The 19,268-nt window shown below is 41.2% G+C and overlaps 2 protein-coding genes across 4 annotated transcripts in view; one reads left to right on the top strand and one right to left on the bottom strand.

Moving 5' to 3' along the window:
- Nucleotides 1-7,060, top strand: part of LOC129091400 (leucine zipper putative tumor suppressor 2 homolog) — a 31,413-nt gene extending 24,353 nt beyond the window's left edge. For all 3 annotated transcript variants that reach the window (XM_054598999.1, XM_054599001.1, XM_054599000.1), the window contains 4 exons: nt 1,038-1,637; nt 1,781-1,903; nt 2,551-2,697; nt 4,078-7,060. In XM_054598999.1, coding sequence (XP_054454974.1) covers nt 1,038-1,637; nt 1,781-1,903; nt 2,551-2,697; nt 4,078-4,785 — 1,578 coding nt within the window. In that variant the 3' untranslated portion in view covers nt 4,786-7,060. The remainder of the gene's footprint in view (nt 1-1,037; nt 1,638-1,780; nt 1,904-2,550; nt 2,698-4,077) is intronic.
- Nucleotides 7,061-7,755: 695 nt separating this feature from the next.
- Nucleotides 7,756-18,510, bottom strand: LOC129091422 (PDZ domain-containing protein 7-like). The gene is made up of 16 exons (XM_054599028.1): nt 18,059-18,510; nt 16,570-16,707; nt 16,293-16,467; nt 16,038-16,214; nt 15,434-15,581; nt 14,123-14,183; nt 13,818-13,995; nt 13,430-13,662; nt 13,176-13,340; nt 12,168-12,283; nt 11,968-12,059; nt 11,136-11,227; nt 10,958-11,029; nt 9,691-10,305; nt 8,814-8,914; nt 7,756-7,961 (listed from the first exon to the last, which is right to left on the bottom strand). Exons 1-16 carry the CDS (start codon nt 18,219-18,221, stop codon nt 7,806-7,808), a joined length of 2,682 nt encoding a protein of 893 aa, XP_054455003.1. The 5' UTR covers nt 18,222-18,510; the 3' UTR covers nt 7,756-7,805.
- Nucleotides 18,511-19,268: the final 758 nt, after the last annotated feature.

Here is a 19,268-nt window from a genome sequence, read left to right as displayed (position 1 = left end):
AAACTGTATTACATTATAGAAAATTAGTAGTTTCTGTTATTTAGCTGTGCTTCATTAATATAAATGGGGTGGACAAATATTAGAAAGTCAGTATAAAACAATACAGTTTAACAGTAAATCATCCATTCAAAATGATCTTTATATACAGTTCATTAACACCTCTCAAAAAATAAACATTAGAAACTTTATGAATGTTGAATATATTGCAGGAATGTTGTTTAAGACTGCATTTGTTGTATCTAGGTCTGTTCTATAGAGAGACGTTTTAAAGATAATAACCAGTGACCAATAACCAGACACCCAATGCTGTCATAATTAATTTGCAATGCTGACTGTCAATCAAAGATATTGTGGAGCTATTGACCACATGACTTGATCTTCATCCGCAGATCGAGTTTTCTTATGTTGATGTAAAAGTTAAGGCTCAAAGTTCATTTCTTTATCTTGAAAAACAGTCCCACCTCAAAGTCCACTCAGTAACTGTTCTGGAGCTTTCAATCAGTAGATGGAGTTTGATTTTACTAGTAAAACTCCCAGTAAATATTTAACATGTGAACAGTAAACATGGCCAAAAAACATTTAAACCCTATTAGTACATGCTTATAAATTCATTCAGTTGTATCATTATCAAAATTAAAATGATATACTAGGCAAGGCGAGGATCAAATTCTTTTTTTTCCCTGTATTGCAAGTTACAGTTTACTTACAATGGATTAATATTTCTTAGGTTATTGCCAAAGAACACCAGAAATATGCCAATAAGCCTGATGGTTGAGCTATTCAGGATTCATTTTTGGGTTTGCTATTTTAGGCATTTTTCCGAGGGATGGGCTAATGCTTAACTGGCAAAAGGACACGCTCTGACTCATCTAACAGTATCAATAGTCTACCATAATGGAGTGTTCCATGAGTAAATCAATATTTTAGTTTTGAGTCAGCATTAACAGTGAGCTCCACTAAATTACTTTGAAATGATATCAACTTTCTAGCACTTGAATTCAGATCTAACTCATCTGATGTTTGTATTCCTGCTCTAGAACATGGAGAACACAGTCCTGCGTCCCACTGCCTTCAAACCCGTCATCCCTAAGAACCGTACCTCCATGCAGTACCTCTCCCCTCGCCACTGTGCCAACGTATCAGAAAGCCAAAACAACCTGAACCTGCTGAGTCCCACCCACACAGAGGTGTCGCCCTCCTGCTCTGAGAAAAGCAGCTCGTACAGCAGAGCCCGTAACGGCTGCAGCGGCAGCAGCCACTCCTGCCAGCTGACCGACTCCGGACGCAACTCCCTCTGCAGCATCCCACCGTACGGCAGCGGCGGCGGCTACAGTCTGGCATCCGGAGAGGCCTCTGCTGGCCACCTGGAGCCCACGAAAAGTGCTCCGGCAGTCAGCGGACACGGACACTCCAACTCAGACAGCGGGCGCTCGTCCTCCAGTAAGAGTACGGGCTCCGGGTCCATAAGTGGCCGAGGTCAGCCTCTGTCTGACAGCGGGTCTAGTGGGCGCTCCCCTGGCCCGGTGGAGTGTTACGAGGGTGTGGTGAGAGACCTGGAGGACAAGCTGAGGGAGAGGGAGCTGGAGCTGCAGCAGCTCAGAGAAAACCTGGATGACAACGAGGCCGCAATTTGTCAGGTTGGTAGACAGTACAGACATTTATATTCTATTTAAATCAAGCTCTGATGGAGAACTTGACACTGTAAAAAACTCCTCTTTCAATGAAAGGACCTTTTTTGTTTTTGTTCTGTAAATCCTAATGGATTTGTTGCTTGTTGCAGGTTTATGAGGAGAAGCAGAAGCGCTTCGAGCTGGAGCTGGAGGAGCTGAGGCAGGGCTGTGCCACCAGGATGCAGGTCGCCTCGCAGAAGGCCCAGCGTGCACAGCAGGTTCTCCAGTTGCAGGTCAGCTACTCCGACAAAAAAAAAAACAATCCGGTTCCACTACACACAAGTGATGATGCCATTTTCTACAAATACCGTAAAAGAACAAACTGATAATCAGTCCTGTCAACAAAAAAACACAAAAGTCATTTTTTTAAACTTAGTAGTTTGGTTTGCTTGATGAACTTCAAGTTTGTTGTGCGAAAGTCAGTATTTGTAGTAATTATGTTTCTAAAACCAGCTGCAGTGTTGTGTGAAAGTAGCGTATCTGATTCTCTCAAATGTCAAGATGTTCATTAATTCTTTGATCCACAAACCAAATGTCAGAGAATGTATCTCTTTCCTTTTAAGAAGTTCAAGTCTTCTAGCAAAAAAACCCAGTAAAATGATTGGTGTTCTGAATGTGAGGAAGATCCTGCAGGGTTACTACAAATATTACTTTGCATGTGTAGCATTCAAACCCCTGTAAACAAAAATATAAGTTGCCACAAATATGTTGACTTTAGAGCAAGACCAAACCCATATGTGAGAGTTGATCGATCACATAAAGAATTAATACCAGATTGAAATTTAGCCACTCTTCTCTCTGCAGTAACATCCAAGAAGTGCATTGATCTTGAATTGCTACGGTCATCTCGTACTGACACCGTCTGTGTTCATGGCTGCAGGTTTATCAGCTCCAGCAGGAGAAGAAGAAGCTGCAGGAGGACTTTGCTCAGCTCCTGAAGGAGAGGGAGCAGCTGGAGGAGCGCTGCACCTCCTTTGAGCACGAGAAGATCCAGCTGGGGCCTCGACTGGAGGAGAGCAAGTGGGAGGTGAGCGGCTCAACAGGAGCTTCTTTAAACGAAAACGGAGTGTTCAGGTTAGGGACATTTTTATTCAGTATAGTAATGAGCACAATAAAAAGAAAAAAGGCTATAAAGTTAAAGTTTATCACAGTGCCATCCTTTATTGTTTCTACAGTTTCCCATCCCTAAACTCAGAATCATATTTCCTTAATCACTGCACATATTATACCTGGACTTTAACTTTAGAGCATCAATCTGACCCTGACAGCTTCCTTATAATATATTTATGGACACGTTTATGCGCCGAATAAAACTAAATAGAATTGAACATCATGCTCTCTCGTTACAGGAAGTGAAAATGTCGACACAATGTATTTGTACATGTCTTGTGGGTGCTGATCTTTTGGAGCCCTTGTTCATGTGATAACAGTGAGACAAATATTAACTAAGATGCCAAGAATCAGTCACATCACAAGAACACTGTCTTTTCTTTTAAAGCTCCAGAGATGGATCAATAATGAAATTGATCTTCTATGCTGTGTGAGATAATTAATAGTGCCACAATTAATAATTTCTAGAAGTCTAAAGATCTTGGTGAGTCAACGTACTTGATGATTAACTGATCATTTTTCATACAGGGAGGATTTATGAAGCATCTTTAATCATTCAGCTGTTGTTACAGACAACGATCGAGGTTTCATAGACCAGTAAAGTTACACAGATTAACCAGAGTGTGAGGCAAATGCTGCCTGAGTTTAAGGACATCATTATTGGAGGTAAAATCACATTTACTGAAATTCAATAAAGTGACAAAGCTACAACTTGTCAAAGAATTAACATTGATGGAAATGTACAATTTAACGGGACCTGGAGCAAAATAAATCCTTGCCTCCCTTACAAACCATTCATGTACGTGAATATTCTCAAAGTGAGGAGGATCCTTAAGTGTGCGATTTTATTTCATTAATGGATAGTTACGTGGCTGGATTATTTGGAAGAGAGAACGCCCGATTGGTAAATAGATTAAAGTCAGACAGTTTAATTATTTATTTTCCCACCTATCTAGTCTTGTATCGTATAAAGAGGTGTCGAGAGATAACGCTGGTGGGGAGAAATAAACCGGAATACAAAGGGAAAAATGTCACTGGTTCTGGTTTTCTCAGTCTTATATGATAGTAAATTGAATTCTTGTTAGTCAGACAGAAAAAGCCATATTTTTCACAATTCTTACATTTTATAGACCAAACAATTCATTCATTCTTAGACTTACTAATTGACGGTTTAAAGTGAATTGAAAATAGCTTTCATTTGCAACCATATTTATTTTATACCTGCCTGTGCACCAAAATACTTTTGCTTTACTGAGAAATAAATAACCATCCTGAACTGTTCCTCTTCTCCGCTCAGGTCTGTCAGAAGTCGGGGGAGATCTCGTTGCTGAAGCAGCAGCTGAAGGAGGTGCAGGGGGAGTTATCCCAGCGCGTGGGAGAGATCGTCTCCCTGCGGGGTCAACTCAGAGAGGCTCGCGGCGAGCTGACCAACGCCCAGGTCCTTCTCCAGGAGGCCCACGGCACGACCCGCACCAGAACCCTGGAGCTGGAGGTCTGCGAGAACGAGCTCCAGCGGCGCAAGAGCGAAGTGGAGCTGCTCAGAGAGAAAGTGGGACGCCTGGATGTGGAGCTGTCTCATCTCAGAGACGCTCTGGCCAATCAGGGCCCGGGGAACCGACAGTGCCAGGTGTTCCAGGAAGCGGAGGAGCGCCTGCTGGCCTACGAGAGCGACGAGGCGAAGGCCCAGCGGCAGAGCGGCGCCGAGGCCCTGCAGAGCATGAAGGCTCAGATGGACAGGATGAGGGCCGAGCTGGCCTTTGAGCGGCAGCGGGCCGACCAGCAGACGGGAGGCTTCGAGGAGGAGCGCAAGATATGGCAGGAGGAGAAGGACAAAGTCATCCGCTACCAGAAGCAGCTGCAGCAGAACTATGTGCAGATGTACCGCCGGAACCGAGAGCTGGAGCAGATGCTGCAGGAGCTCAGTCAGGAACTGGAGAGCAGAGAGGAGGACGAGGGCAGCGGCAACGAGATCAACTTTGACGAGATCGCCGCCACGGAAATCTGATCCACGTGGCCCTCCATCTCTTGATTTGCACTACTGTCAGCTAAATGTCTGTTTATTTTTTCACGCTACATGTCACAGATCTGATCTCTGTTGTGCTGTTTGTTGAGATGACAAATGAGCAGATATCACAAATGTCAAAAATACAAACATCTGCAGCCATACTTTTGTTCTCTTCTCCAAGTCCTCAGCTGCCACTCCGTTAATGTCTGTACCTAACCAGTGATCTCTCTCTGTTTTATGCATTTCTGGTAGAGTTTGTTATCTGTGAGTAACTTCACTCAACCTTTCACTCTCCTCCTCCTGCGTCGGTCATGACTCCACCTCCCCTGCTGCTGGGTTTTAACGCTACACTCCCACTCTGTGTTAGCAGTCACCTCTCGTTAATTTAGCCGGAGCCCACGCTTGTTGTCGACTGTCAGCAAACGTGGGACAGCACACATTCAGCATGAATCAGAGCGGGGCGATGGTGACGACGGATGCACTCTCATCATGAAGTAAACAGTAGATGTTTTCTAAAATACGTCTACTTCCTCAATATGTAGGGACAAAAACACTAATTTTCCAGTCATATAAAGCACAAAGTCCTTGTTTTTATAAAACAAAGTTAAAGCCCTCCTTTAATTGTTCTCACATATCCTGGACACTTTACCCTAAATGAACATCTGTAGAGTAATGTAACTAAACACAGTAACATCTGGATTTAATTCAGCTTTAAAGGGATAGTTTGGATTTTTTTTCAGTTGGGTTGAACGCACGTAGTTTGGAATAGCTCAATGTTATTATTCACACCTGTGTGCTTTTCCTTCAGTGACATGTTGAAATGTCTTCTGTGGAAAAATAGGTCTTCTATTAAGTCAATGAAGAAAGCAATCGAAGGTTCTTAAATCACATTAATGCAAAACGTTCTGTGGTTTCTGCCTCCAAAAAGAACTCACAACACTAAACTGCTGCCTTAAATTTTAGTCTTTTCATCGTTCACATGCTCTTCAGATGCTCCCGGTTGGGAAGTTGTTCTTCATCACCTTAAAATCTTAATGTGGAAAAACATAGCTGATGTGTTGTATTGTTTAGAGCGTATAAACAACAGGTGATAACTGTTTCCTAAAACCACTAAAATATATTGTATTATTATTGCTTTACCCGACTGGTTATCAGTGTTTATAATATAACAAATAAATTAACTAAATAAATCACTTTAATAACTCATGTAGGTGTCTATGGGAACAGCAACCAACAGTTACAACCTTATACTACATAACAAAGTACATGTGAGCAAAAAATGTATATGCAATATGTGAATCGATAAAGTTTCTTATTTTGTCCGCCATGTTTCTGCCTAATAGGACGCCAAAGGCAAGTTGTGTACCAACATTTTCGCAGACTTTTCAAGTCGATGTTTAAGTGAATTTTACCATTTTGGTTGTAACTTTTCTAATTATTCCAACAACACATGAATTTAGCATTTAAGTTAAACAAAGTATAATGTTTTTTAGCCTTTTTCCACTTTAAACATTGTAGTTGTCCTGTATAATAAACCAAATATTAGTGATAAACAGTGTTGTGAGTCCTCAGGAGGTAAGAATCACAGTTATATTATAATGTATTGGGTATAAAACCCAATAACAAATTAATATAGACTCATGGTACAGAGTATATCCTTATATCGCCCATTCCTACTGTTTTAAATAAGTACTACTAGTCATAGTAATACAAGCCAAAAGTATAACACGTAATAATCAGAGTGTGAATACTTGAATTCAGTGTATTTTACCAGTAAAATAGAAATGTTTTACAATTAAGAAAAGGGTCTATAAGAGGTTAATTACTCTGTGTGTGATTTTTAGAAACACTGATGGGAAACGTGCTGAATAAAGTGACCATGACACTTCTGATTTTTTAACCAACATTTACATCATAAGATCTGTTCCATGTTTATTTACGTCCCTGTACGCCAGAACCAAGAGAAAAAAGACACTTTTTGTTCCTCCATTACTGCTGATTGAATCATCGTCCTCTGTAAATAACCCTGACCAATCATAACGAGGTGTCTGTCCATCCCAAAACCATCAAAAAATACACATAGTCACTGTGAATAGACCAAAGCAATGTCGCATATTATATTTTGCTTGACTGTAATTAATGTTTGTTGTGGATGTTTGTTCCGGTTCCTCAGTATAATTTTATAATCCACAATATTTGTATGGAGACATTAAATGTATATTTTCATGCTGTACATCCGTTGAACAAAACTACAATGTTTTTAATAAAAAAAAAAGACAACATTTAAAAGCTGTGTGGTACATTCAGATCTGTTCACTCCAATTCTTTGTAACACAATGACAGTTTTATTATGGTTGAAATTCTCTCCAATGACAACGTGGATTTATTATTCTCATTTCTACTGACATTTAGAAGATGTTTTAAGGTTTGTGGTTTGGTGAAATTTTCAAAATATCCGACATTAGAGAGCAAAAATGTTTCTGAAAGTCTCATGTCGCCCTCTGCAGGTCAGAATTTAAACTTCGATTCAACATCATGGAGTCAACAGGGCTTTTTAAAAGGCACTCAGGTTACAGTTTGTCATCCTGCATATTTAAAAACATAAACACTGTTGCACTACTATTTTTGGAGGATTGGATTTTTAGTACATAAAATGTTCTTGACAGGCATTGGTGACATTTTAAGGCATCAGGAGCACCATTTTTTCATGATTTCTGGCTTTCTGGACACAAATTTAATTAACTGTAAATGTCTTTTCTTTACTATTCTGTTTACTTTGTGTGTTTCCATGACAACATTCCTCTCCTATAGTCGTTTATGGGCTTAATCCTTAAATCCTGTGATCTGCTTCCTTGGGCAATTTTTCATTCTTCAGCTTAGTTGCTCAAACGTCACCAGACTCCATGTAATTATTCCCAACTTTAACATGAATGGCAAAATAACATACCTGACCTCAGATCAGTGTGTTCTGGCCGTGTCTGTCCATGTTTAGTATTTTGTCTAAAGTCCTGACGAGAGTCTCAGTCTCCTTTCAAAATGTTTTTGGGGACCTTGACAGCGAACACCATGGGGTCTTTGGCCTTGTTGCTGAAGGCTTTTCGGATGATGTCGACGGCGTGCTGATGGGTCACGCCTTGCAACGAGATTCCGTCCACGGACACCAACTCGAATCCAGCCTGGGGACACGAGAGGGAAAGTCAGATACAGTAAGAGATAAAACAAATACAGTAAAGTGTAAAACATTCAGAGAGCCTGACAGCAGGGTATCTGCAGGTTTTATAAAGCATTTAATTGAGTTTCCTTAAAATAAATAGTCTTATTAATATTTACTATTGTTGCCAAAGTCAGAACATTTTTTATAAAATTATTTTGTGTTTGGGTTACATTTTACACCTATGAAATACTTTGGCAAACAAAAACTTAAAGGAACTAGATTTAATTCATTTTTAATTGGTTAATTCATTTTTTATGCTGCTTATCTGATGCCATGTTGCCTTAATTTAATACATTTTATCATCAGGAATTCTGGTTAAGATAAACTTAATTAGAATGAATATCTAGATGTAAAATAAAACCCACTGAATAATAATTATAATTTTATATACTGCTCGAAAGTACTGCATAAATGTGATATACTAATACATCATGCTGGTTTTCCATCAGGCATGATTGTGTAACGTATTAAATTACATTTTACATGGTATTAAAAAGTCTAAAGTAATCGTTCCAATACACATACTACTACTACTACTACTACTACTACTACTACTACTACTACTACTACTACTACTACTACTACTACTACTACTACTGCTACTAATACTACACTACTACTACTACTACTACTACTACTACTACTACTACTACTACTACTACTACTACTACTACTACTACTACTACTACTACTACTACTACTACTACTACTACTACTACTACAATATTATTTAGTATGCAAGAAAAATATTTCGAATGACCCTGTACATAATATGTAAAATGTAAAAGACCCTGGTCAGTCAGCTTCGTGTCACCTTGAGCACTTCACAGGTGGAGGCCGCTCCTCCAGGGAAGATCTTCTCGATCTTCACCACCGGCTGAACCTTCGACTCCATCCCACCAGATATACTGATGCCTTAAAATCAACAAAGCAACAGAAGTGGGTGGGAGTCAGTGATGCTTTATATATTTGTGTTTCACAAGCACAGGTTTACTATGTAAAGAGGCAAAGAGAGGAGATGTTGTGCTGCTGCTATTTTGCAGTTTTTTTGTACTGTACTATTTGTATGTTTTTATATTTTTTCCATTATCAATAAGAAGATATACAAGAGCTTTAACAAATATGCTTTTTAAATTTGTACTAATTACCATTCCCTTCATTTAAAATAATATTTTCTCACTCTTTTAATAGTGGATAGTTTTGGCTTCATTTGACAATTTTTTGACAAGTCTGACTCTGAGATTTTTGCTGCCAATTTCCTCAATGGTGCTCACAAAAATAAAGAGAGACTGTTTCGAGAAACAGTATCCCTGTATCAAGACACCACAATGTGAAAAGGTTTTATCGGGACTACTTTCTCAATATAAAGTAGTTCTTTAATAGGAAGAATTCATGAATATTTAATATGTTGCTTGGTTTTATCATCCCATTTCTGCTATTTTATATTTTTATCACCTTGTGTTTTATGATCCGTGTTTGCTTTTATTTGCATTTGTTTTTATCTACTGGGTTTTTTTTATGAAAAAGAGTAAGAAAGGTGTGTAAGGAGGCAGAAATATCATAAAACTTGGACAAACGAAAACCCAAACTACTTGCATGTTTAACATTTGGGTGAACTGAGCCTTTAAGTGATGACACATTGTCCATGTTCATAACCTGATTCTGACCTTAAACCAGTAATATACATTTACCCAGTGACTGTTTGGTCTTGGAGATGCTGACGGTTTTGAGCTCGTACTCCTGTTCAGGCTCGGAGCCGTTGAGTCCGTTTTCAGAGGCCGCCTGGTGTCCGTTCATCTGCTCCGTCCCGACTCGCCGCTCTGGACTCGATCTGAACACCTGAGACAACGCGGGCCGACTCCTGCGAGCGGCGCTCTGCAGCGTGAACACAGTGTCTTTGCTCCTCTCTCCACTTTTCTCCTTTTGGCCTTTGGAGTGGCCGTTTCTAAACGTTGACCTCCCTCTCTCTGAGGTCGTGTCGGAGGTCGAGTGCAGCGAAACCTCGTCGAAGTGGATGGAGCGAATCGTGCCGATGTCCGTTCTGAGAGGAGGACGGTGGGAGTCTTGGCTTCGGGCCAGCAGCCAGTTGGGGAGCATGGCGCCGGCAGAGGGGGGTCGGAGGTCGCTGGACTCTGTGTCGTATCCGTCCACGGGTATGTCCAGCAGCGGGGTGAAGGACCTGGAGGGACGGGGCCTCTCCATGGACCCCCGGGGCCCCGACACACTGAGCCTCTCCAGCTCATCCAGCAGGTGGCCCTCCTTCTCCACCTCCTCGGCATTGTGGAGCTCAAAGCCTCCTCTGAAATCTGGAGGCAAAACACAGGTTGGATCAGCACTTTTAAGTCAGGCTGTTTAAAATGGGATGAAAAGTTATGCGTGATAAAATGAAGGGTATGATATGCAACAATTTCCTTAAAAACTATATATTATAAATGTATCGCTTATGACCCATTAGAAGTGACGGTATCTCTATCTACAGATACTCTGCTACAGAGATATTAATTTAAAATTACAGCTTAATATATTTGTCTAAGACAAGTCAAAAAGAAAGAGCTTATTGGTTTTTCTTCTAACGGCTAATTCTTTGTGTATTTTTTTTTCATTTCTTGGCAGATACAGACTTCCATATAGATCAGACGCAGCAAAACACCAATTTGCAAACCATCAAACAGCCTTTCTAAGCAGTAACAAATAGCCAGTTTCCAAACCAAATGAAGATTACATCCACATATTTGTAATTTCTGATGTAGTATGTTTGTAGTTTTTGTTTTGTTGTCCTGGTAAAGGTTTTGTATTTATGTGAAAATTTCAGAAAAATCTTCTGATAGTGAAAACAATTTAAAGATACAATTTAAAGACATGTTTTTCAGAGAATATCAAAACAAAAAACTAGAATCCAAAACTACATCAAAATGAAGTAGTATTACAGTAGTATTACAGTAGTATTACAGCACTGACCCGGGATTGGAGTGATGAGGCGCCGTTTTGGTGCTCGCCCGGATGTTGGAGAGCGAAGAGGAGGAGTTTGGACTACAACACAGAGAAGAAGAAGAAGAAGAAGCGTGACTTGGACTGTTCAGAGCGGAGTCCATGTGATCGGACTGATTCTGACAAACCCAGCATGCATCACACGCACTTGAACGATACTTGAGGATGTCGTAGGCCTCGACTTCGACCGGGGTCACCATGTTATTGAATGCACTCAGGTCAGGAGGAGGAAGCAGCATCCTGAGAAACACAAAACGCTGAGTCATTTTTACTGTTGTGTTACATTACAAAACATTTTTAATTAAATCATCAGGAACGTTTGGATTTGAGAAGATTATCCTGAAAAATCCTTAATCCCCTTCTGGTAGTATGTGTAATACCACAGTTTCTCTGAATGGATTTACACACAGCGGAGGGCAGACATTTTTTATTTTTTGTGAGTTTTGAGCTGATCCACATTTATTTAATTTTAATTTAAGTAACTACAAAGAACTTTCATTTTGTGTTGATTTTGGCGACGAAAGTGGTATTGTTTCCGAGTACCAGACTCCCTCTAGAAAACCTCTCATTTTACTGCAGCAGGTCTGACAGTCTGCTCCGCTCAGTCCTGGTTCTGGTTCTCCAGAGCCTCCCTTCCATCCAGAGGATCCAGCAATACGAAAAATATCTTCTAGCTGATGGTCTCATTAACTTTTGCAGGTCAGCATAAGTGTGAAATTAGGACTGCTTCAAAGTTCCTCACAGTAACAAAGAAAATCTTCTTGTAAATTAGTATTTTTGGACATATTTTAGCAGCGGTATCAGGTTGATGAAGCTACATGAAGGAGTGGGTTTCTGCAGTTACATTAGTAATTGTCCTGTGGTCATCACCAGTTTAAGGTCCTGGTTTACCTTAATATTAATCACTGAATCAGTATCTGTATCAAAAGGCTTTGGTGTAAATATCCAGTAATAATCCCTCTTTTCCTCACAGTCCTTACCGGACTTCCCTCAGCAGCAGCAGCTTCTCAGGTCTGTCCAGCACGGCCAGCAGGTGGCGTATCAAGTTCTCCACTGACCGCTCTGCCACGTACTGTTGAAGAGTATAAAACAACAATGTATTACCCAGTTAATTATGACTTGATGTGTGAAATATGTTGAGTGATTTAAACTGTAAACACAGACTGTGAAGGCTTCTTACCTTTCGGCACGTCTTCATCACAGCAGCCACCTCCTCCTCAGTCAGCAGCCTGCGGGCCATGTCCTCCACCGCGCCGAGCATCTCTGAGTTTGGCATCGCACCGGCCTGTCGTCCGCCTGAACACATCACCGGGTTCATCACCAAGTTAATTAATTATGTTATCTAAGGGCATGCAGGAGGTACAGTTTCAGTAAATCTGATCCATCAGATCTCTGTGCTTCCTTTGTATCAGTCACAAAAACCATCATCAACCGGGATCCCCTCATACATGTCCCTTGAAAAAATTTGAAGTAGCTTATTTTTTACACTTCTATAATCTTCATTTTGTGAAAGATCAACACTTGGGAAATGTATTTAAAAGATATTAGACATTCAATTAAACATATCTGGAGATTTTAAAAGCTATAGATTTGTTACATTAAAGCGTAATCTAGGGACCACTATAGATTAAAAATTGAAATATTATTCGCTGAACAGTTTAGGCTTTTGTAAGAAAAACAACCTCCCTTAAAAAGTATACCATTATAATTTAAATGAAGTAATCAGACAACTTTTCACGAACCCCCTTTTTTAGAATCAATGCCCTGGAGCACTAAATGTGTATTAATCCGCGACTGAAAGTAGTCCCCAACAAATGCACAATTTTCTCCTTTTAGAGTAATGTTTGTTTAAAACTACAGTGCCCAGATGTTCTAGAAAATGACTGAGCCCTTCTTTGTAAAAATAAAACTATACATTTGCAAGGTTTTTTTCTTCAGTAGGAGTGAAATGTTTTGGTGCTGACGAGGACGGGAAGGTTTCTGGTTTTGGGCCTTTCATGGGATAAGGTCACACTTGTAAAGTATAGAATAATGTTTGATGCTTAGACTTTTAGTTATCCCATGTGTTACCATTTACTTGCGTGAAGTTCTCGGGCCATTTAGAAAATAATCAAACTTTCAAAACCAATTTGTGGGAGGTGTTACTGTTGCACCTTTAATGCATTTTTTAAACAGATAAATCCGCTACCTTTGCCAGCCTTGTGAGTTGACGGGGACTTGGAGCGACCCTTGGAAGTGTCTCTCTTGCGTCCCCCCTTGAACAGCAGGTTGACGAAGGTCTTTGAGCGCTGCAGGGTGCTCTTCTCCTCTGGGTGCTTCCCTTTCTGCTTCTTCTCTTTCTTCTGCTTGATCTCTACGATTATTGGAGATAAACAGTCGGCCATTTGTGCAATTCAACCACGTCGTGTATTAGGACGTTACTCGCTCTCCGCTTTGCCTCACCTGCCACGGTGACTTGGCTCTGGGACCTGCTGATTGGTCGGCTCGGTCGGCTGAGGGCCAGCAGCACGGCCGTCTTGGGGGACTCTTGTCTCCCGCCGCCCTCCCCCTCCTCCCCGCGGATCACCGTGTCTCTGAGCAGAGTGGTTCGGCCCAGGCTGCGAGTGGTTTCTGCAGCCGTCCTCTGAGAGGGAAGGTCCGTCTGCATGGCGGTCTCGGTTCGCTCCGACTCGAACCTGGACAAATGAACTTCTAGTCGTTAAGTGAACACGTTTTTTTGTGGGTCTGCAGCTTTTTCAAGCCTAGTGCAAGGGAAACGTTCCATAAAATACAACATTGTCTGGGTCTAGGGTTTCTTAAAATCTCTGAAAACAAAGAAGCCGACCCTGACCTTTGGTCCTCCGTAGAGATGCAGACGTCCACCATGTCTGAACCAAATGGCATGCTGGGAGGGAACATGACCTGTGACAGGCCGCTCAGAGAGCTCACCGGAGTCCCGGATGACAAGGAGGAGGCGGAGGAGTTGGATTCTGAACCCTGGGAGGAAGATTTCTGATTGCCATTGGCGACTGAGGAAAGAAAACAACAAAGAGATCTAACTCAAATGTATCCAAGCGTTTCATTGGGTGTCCTGTGATCTTCACAGACTCTCACACAGACCAGATAGCTTTCAGGATAATGAAAACAGATACATACGCTTATTGAGCCACCTGTATTCGGCCACCATCTCTTTATAAGCAGGGTATCGTCCTGCTTCCTGTGGAGATATGGCACACAGATATGCAAATGAGATACAGTAGAGACCTTGAAACTTTTATAGGATCGCTATGTTTGATAAAGCGTAACCTTAGAACCACACAGCTCTCCCTTCTTGACTTTCTGGTAACCTTTTGATAGTCGGGATGCTTTCTCATCCTTCAGTTGCTTCGGGGCAAAGCGAGGGATCCCACGACAAAAACTAAACACGGCTCCAAGCTTTGATCAGCACCTGATCCCAGACGCCTGGTGAATAATGCACACGGCTCCGGCTAGAAACCCAAGCTCCGAGAAGTAAAGTGAGCGAGGGAATATTACGACTGCATGCCAGCTGTCGGGGCCCCGCCACACTAACCTGCCGCCGTGGGGGGGTCAGGTTGTGAGAGAATTAAAGATGAAAAGGTCGTCCAAACCGAGGCGGTAATCAAAGAACCGACACGCTTTCTAATAACAAGGAGTCGTTATGAAATGTGATACTTCAGCTTGTGGTTAACACTGAATACATCATCAAACATTCATCTGAGACATCTTTACTTCTGAGAACATGTTATATAAGAGGAAAGCTCCCACTTTACCAATGCACCAAAGCATTATAGACATTTGATTTTCTGTTATTTTTCTATCAAATTGGATTCATTTTACCTTCTGGAAAACAGTTTATGTTCATGATGTAATCTATTTATTCATTTTTTCTATTTTTTTTGCTTTATCTGTTGTTTTTTTCTCAGTCCACACTTTGTCTTTGTGTTATGTCTAATATTTTTTGGCTTATCGTTCATCTGTGGAGCACATTAAACTGCACTAAGGAAAAGTGCTATACAAATAAAGTTTGATTCATTAAATGATGATGACTTCTGACCATTAATCATTTAAAAAAAGGAGCAATAAATTCTCTTAACAGCGTGGATGATCCCTGGAGGATAAAATATGTTTATTATTAACAAAAAAATATATGTTTTTGTCAACTCAAGATTTTACACAAAGCATTTCTGAACTTACTTCCTCAACGTGTATTTATATTTACTTGTGCAATGTCTTCCTGTTTCAGCTTGAAACCACTGAAGAGCAGTTTTCTTGTAAGTATGATTTTAAAGAAATGAAAGATGAAAAGTTTTTTATGAACGCAATGCATAAATGTCATGTTCACATGTTTTGAATCATTGGCTCTTGTGTCACAGCAATATAAACATGTATAATCTTCAGGAGCTGCATCTTTTTTTAATCTGATCAAATGTCCATCGGCGCCCTCACCTTGATGGTCAGCATGACGTGTGTGTGGCTCTTCAGCACCTCCACAGCGTTACTGTGGCTGATGTCCTCAAAGTTCACGCCGTTGGCAGCCAGGATCTGGTCCCCCATCTTTATCCCATTCTGCTCAGCCAGACCACCAGGATCCAGTCTGAAACCAGCAGACAAGGGGTGAGTAAAACGCTGCTTTCACACCTGTAGTTTGATTAATTTGTTCCAGACCAAGAGGGAAAGGTAATTAATTACACATTGTTGGATTTCTGATTTTAGTAAAACACACGTCAAATCACTCAGATTTCTCGATCAGCAGATGGATTTATTAATAGTTTAGCTTTTGAAATCATGCTACAATCACATAACTGCCATCTTAAAATCCTGTGGTAGGTTTGTTTTCTTTTACACCACAAACCAAACAAACCAGAGTCCACTTGGAGGCAGACCGGGACCTTTTCCAGCAGTCTAGGTTTGTTTTTTGGGCAACACCAGGGTTTGTTTGACAGCTTTAACACCAGACCAAACGTTCCAGGGTTCAGTTAAAAGTGAAAGCGCCATAAGAGATCATTTAATGACTAAATGTTCTTAGAAAGAGAATGAACATGGTTCCTACTTGGAGACATAGATGCCCAGACCAAACTCCTTCCCGCCCCGGATGTTGAAGCCCAGGCAGTAGTCGTCGGAGGTGGTGTAAAGGTGGACGATCCTCTGGAGGGCGCTCCCTGAGCTGGCGTCCGAAGGAGTCCGTCCGCTCTCCTCCACCACCATACGCCTGTGAATCAAATCCACCCTGGAAGATTCCCACACAGTCAGTCAGAATCTCATATTTTCTTTTTCTCAATAAACAGAGATGTAGCTCCTTCATCACCAGGTAGTCTTCTCCTTGGAGTAGCGGATGCCGGGGACTTTGCCGACCCGCCTCACCACCATCCTCAGCCTGTTGTTGCCCGTCAGGACCTTCACGGCGCTGCTCATCGTGATGCTCTCCAGGCTGACGCCGTTCACCTCCACCAGTTTGTCACCTACGAGCAGGCCGGACTCCTCTGTGAACACACACACACACACACACACACACACACATAAATATGAGTGTGGAATCTCACACAAAGTCACAGACGATGTTTGTCTCTAGCTTGTTGGTTTACCCGCCGTGCTGTTGTCCTCCACCTTGCTGACGAAGATGCTGAGGCCGTGCTCGGAGCCTCCACGCACGCTGAAGCCCAGCTTGCCGTCCACACTCTTGTCCACTGTGATCGTATGGAGGTCCTCGCTGTCATCGCCACCTGATCAATAATATCACATGGATGCTGCGTCAATAAGCCAACATTCTTTTAACAAATCTCAGGGGGGAAACACCTGTATTTCAATTATCAATGTAAGTAAAGCTTGAATCTGACAATGCATAACATACAGTAGTGGTTCTCTATTTTCTTTCTACACAAAACATAAATATTCGCTTTCATTTCTTCTTCTTCTCGGAAGTGAAACATCCGTAGGAACATTTGTGTCATGTGAGACACCACTTTTAAGGACTCGCTACCTATGTATGTGGAAATGGCTTTTTCTAAGCTAACGATTCTTAGTTTCAGGTGATTACACACTAATAAAAACATAATTATGAATATTATATTTAAGTTTTTGCCAATTAATCTCCCTTAATGTAACACACTGGTCCTTTAAGCTTTCACAGAAACGTTGAATTAAAAAAACCTGAATGCAAAACATTTTCTGGGGGTTAACATTTTTTCTATCTACTTTTTATTTGTTTATATTCCACTAAAAAAGAAGTGAAGACTTGATTGTTGATCAAAAACAGGGAAGTAAAGATGGAAATAAAACGTTATCTATTATAAAGTCTCAGGTCTGTCTCAAGGAAACTAAATGGGTTTTTTAAAATATTTTTACTTTACCCATTTGTCTTTATTCAGGAAAACCAACCTTATATATTTCAACCACTTGTATGTTTACGTAAACTACAGTAAGTTACAGTATTGCTGGAAAGCACATAACATTAAACTACAATTTACACTAACAGACAATCAAGGCTTTACAAAATGTTGACGTAACCAAAAGTAAAGGAATTGCATATCTTTTTTTTTATTTATAGCATTTGCACAAGGCTGATTTCTGTGTTTATAAACCTTTTGATTTGGTTGGAATATTAATTTTATTTTCTATTTTTAATCAATTTTGTATCTGTTTTTACATTTCTTATCTTTTATTACAACCAACACATATTGAATACTGTTTTCTATGGATACTGAGACACTTTACTTTCCCCAAAGTATTGATGGTGTTATTGTCTCAGGTTTTTGTGATTTTTCACCATTTAATTAACTGGTTCAGTGTGAGATAAAGATGTTGTTGTTCTTTTGTGTCTATTATCAAAACGTTGCTTTTTCAATGCTGATTGTGTGCAAAAATTAAATAACTTCTGTTCTCAAAAGATCAGCTCAGTGTTAATGCAGATGCAAGATATTAAAGGCACATCGCTCAGTAGGTCTCAATTAATCCTAAAATATAAACCCACAGGTCTTTGTCCGTCAGACTTATGAACCAGACTAAACCAGTACTTTGTCTCCAGTAGGTTGTAATGAGCACTACACACAAGCAGCCAGCTCCACTCCTCCTCACCATCCACAGGGGAGTTGATGAGGATGACCCGGCCCATGGGCGAGGAGGATCGGATTCCACGCCGCCGCTGCTCCTTCTTCCGTAAGAGGTTGCGTGTAGCCGTGTGTGACCCCTGGGTCCCGGGGGTCTTCTCCCTGCGGGACGGGTCTGACGAGTGAGCCATGGAGGCTGGAGGGGTCCCGTTTCAAACAAGCGCTCCTCCAACGGGGGCTCAGCTCCGGACGGAGGAGCCTACATACATCCAGCAGAAGGACAGAGGATCCTCAGCCGATATGTTTTCCTGCACACTGAGACTAAATTATGCTCATATTTGCATATTCTTTTGTTCAGATAATCAAACTCACCGATGCAGGTTGCTTTGTGACATGACAGCTGACTCTCTGGCTTCCTGGAGTCACTCTTTGGTCCATTCCCGCCCATGATGCATCTCTCTCACCTGTCTGAACCTCACAGAAAAAAACAAACCCATCAACTACAGCAATGCATGCAAACATTAAAACATCTCTCTGCGGCTCAGATCACAGTAACTCTGTGACTCCTTTATACTGCATTTGTCTCTGCAGGTGAGGTTAGAAATAGGATTTAATGGGTTTATTTAGCTCAGACACTGACCCACTTAAGAGGGGGGGTGTCACGTGGTGCTACTGCCATGGTAACCCGTCACTAAACTTAACCCCTGATAACAGTGTGTCCTGTGTCGTCACCTTGGGGTTTCCCCAGGAGCCTCAGGCTTCAGCACCTCGGACAGCGACGTCAAAGCGTGCAAAGCTGCGTCACAGTTATTATCCAGACCAGGATGGATTTTACCTTCTTTAACTTATGCATATGCATCAAATGCATGAGTGTACAAACATATAATTATATAACCAAATATGCACAACAAAAATAAATACTTACCAAGCATTTTACCTTTCTAGTGCAGACAGCAAGGCAGCTCTTCTTATGAATTCTGCTGAAAAACTACTGGACACCAACATTAACAAAAATTGTTCCTCAAAACCTTTAAATTAATTCCATATTCTGTAGATGAACTAAACTGAACTCAGCTTGCTGGTCCACCAGAGTCCATGTTGTGCAAAATGATCCAGCTCACCTGGCTGGGACATGTCTGTGACCGGTAACAGAAGGCCCCGCCCCCCGGCTACGTCGATTGGCTGCATTGGAGTTAATTGGGGGTATCTGATTGGACGACTGATAAGCCTATCAACTG

This window comes from Anoplopoma fimbria, chromosome 5 (genome assembly GCF_027596085.1).
Source record: "Anoplopoma fimbria isolate UVic2021 breed Golden Eagle Sablefish chromosome 5, Afim_UVic_2022, whole genome shotgun sequence".
Lineage (NCBI taxonomy): Eukaryota > Metazoa > Chordata > Actinopteri > Perciformes > Anoplopomatidae > Anoplopoma > Anoplopoma fimbria.
Note: the sequence above shows the minus strand (reverse complement) of the source record. Positions and strands in the feature narration are given on the sequence as shown.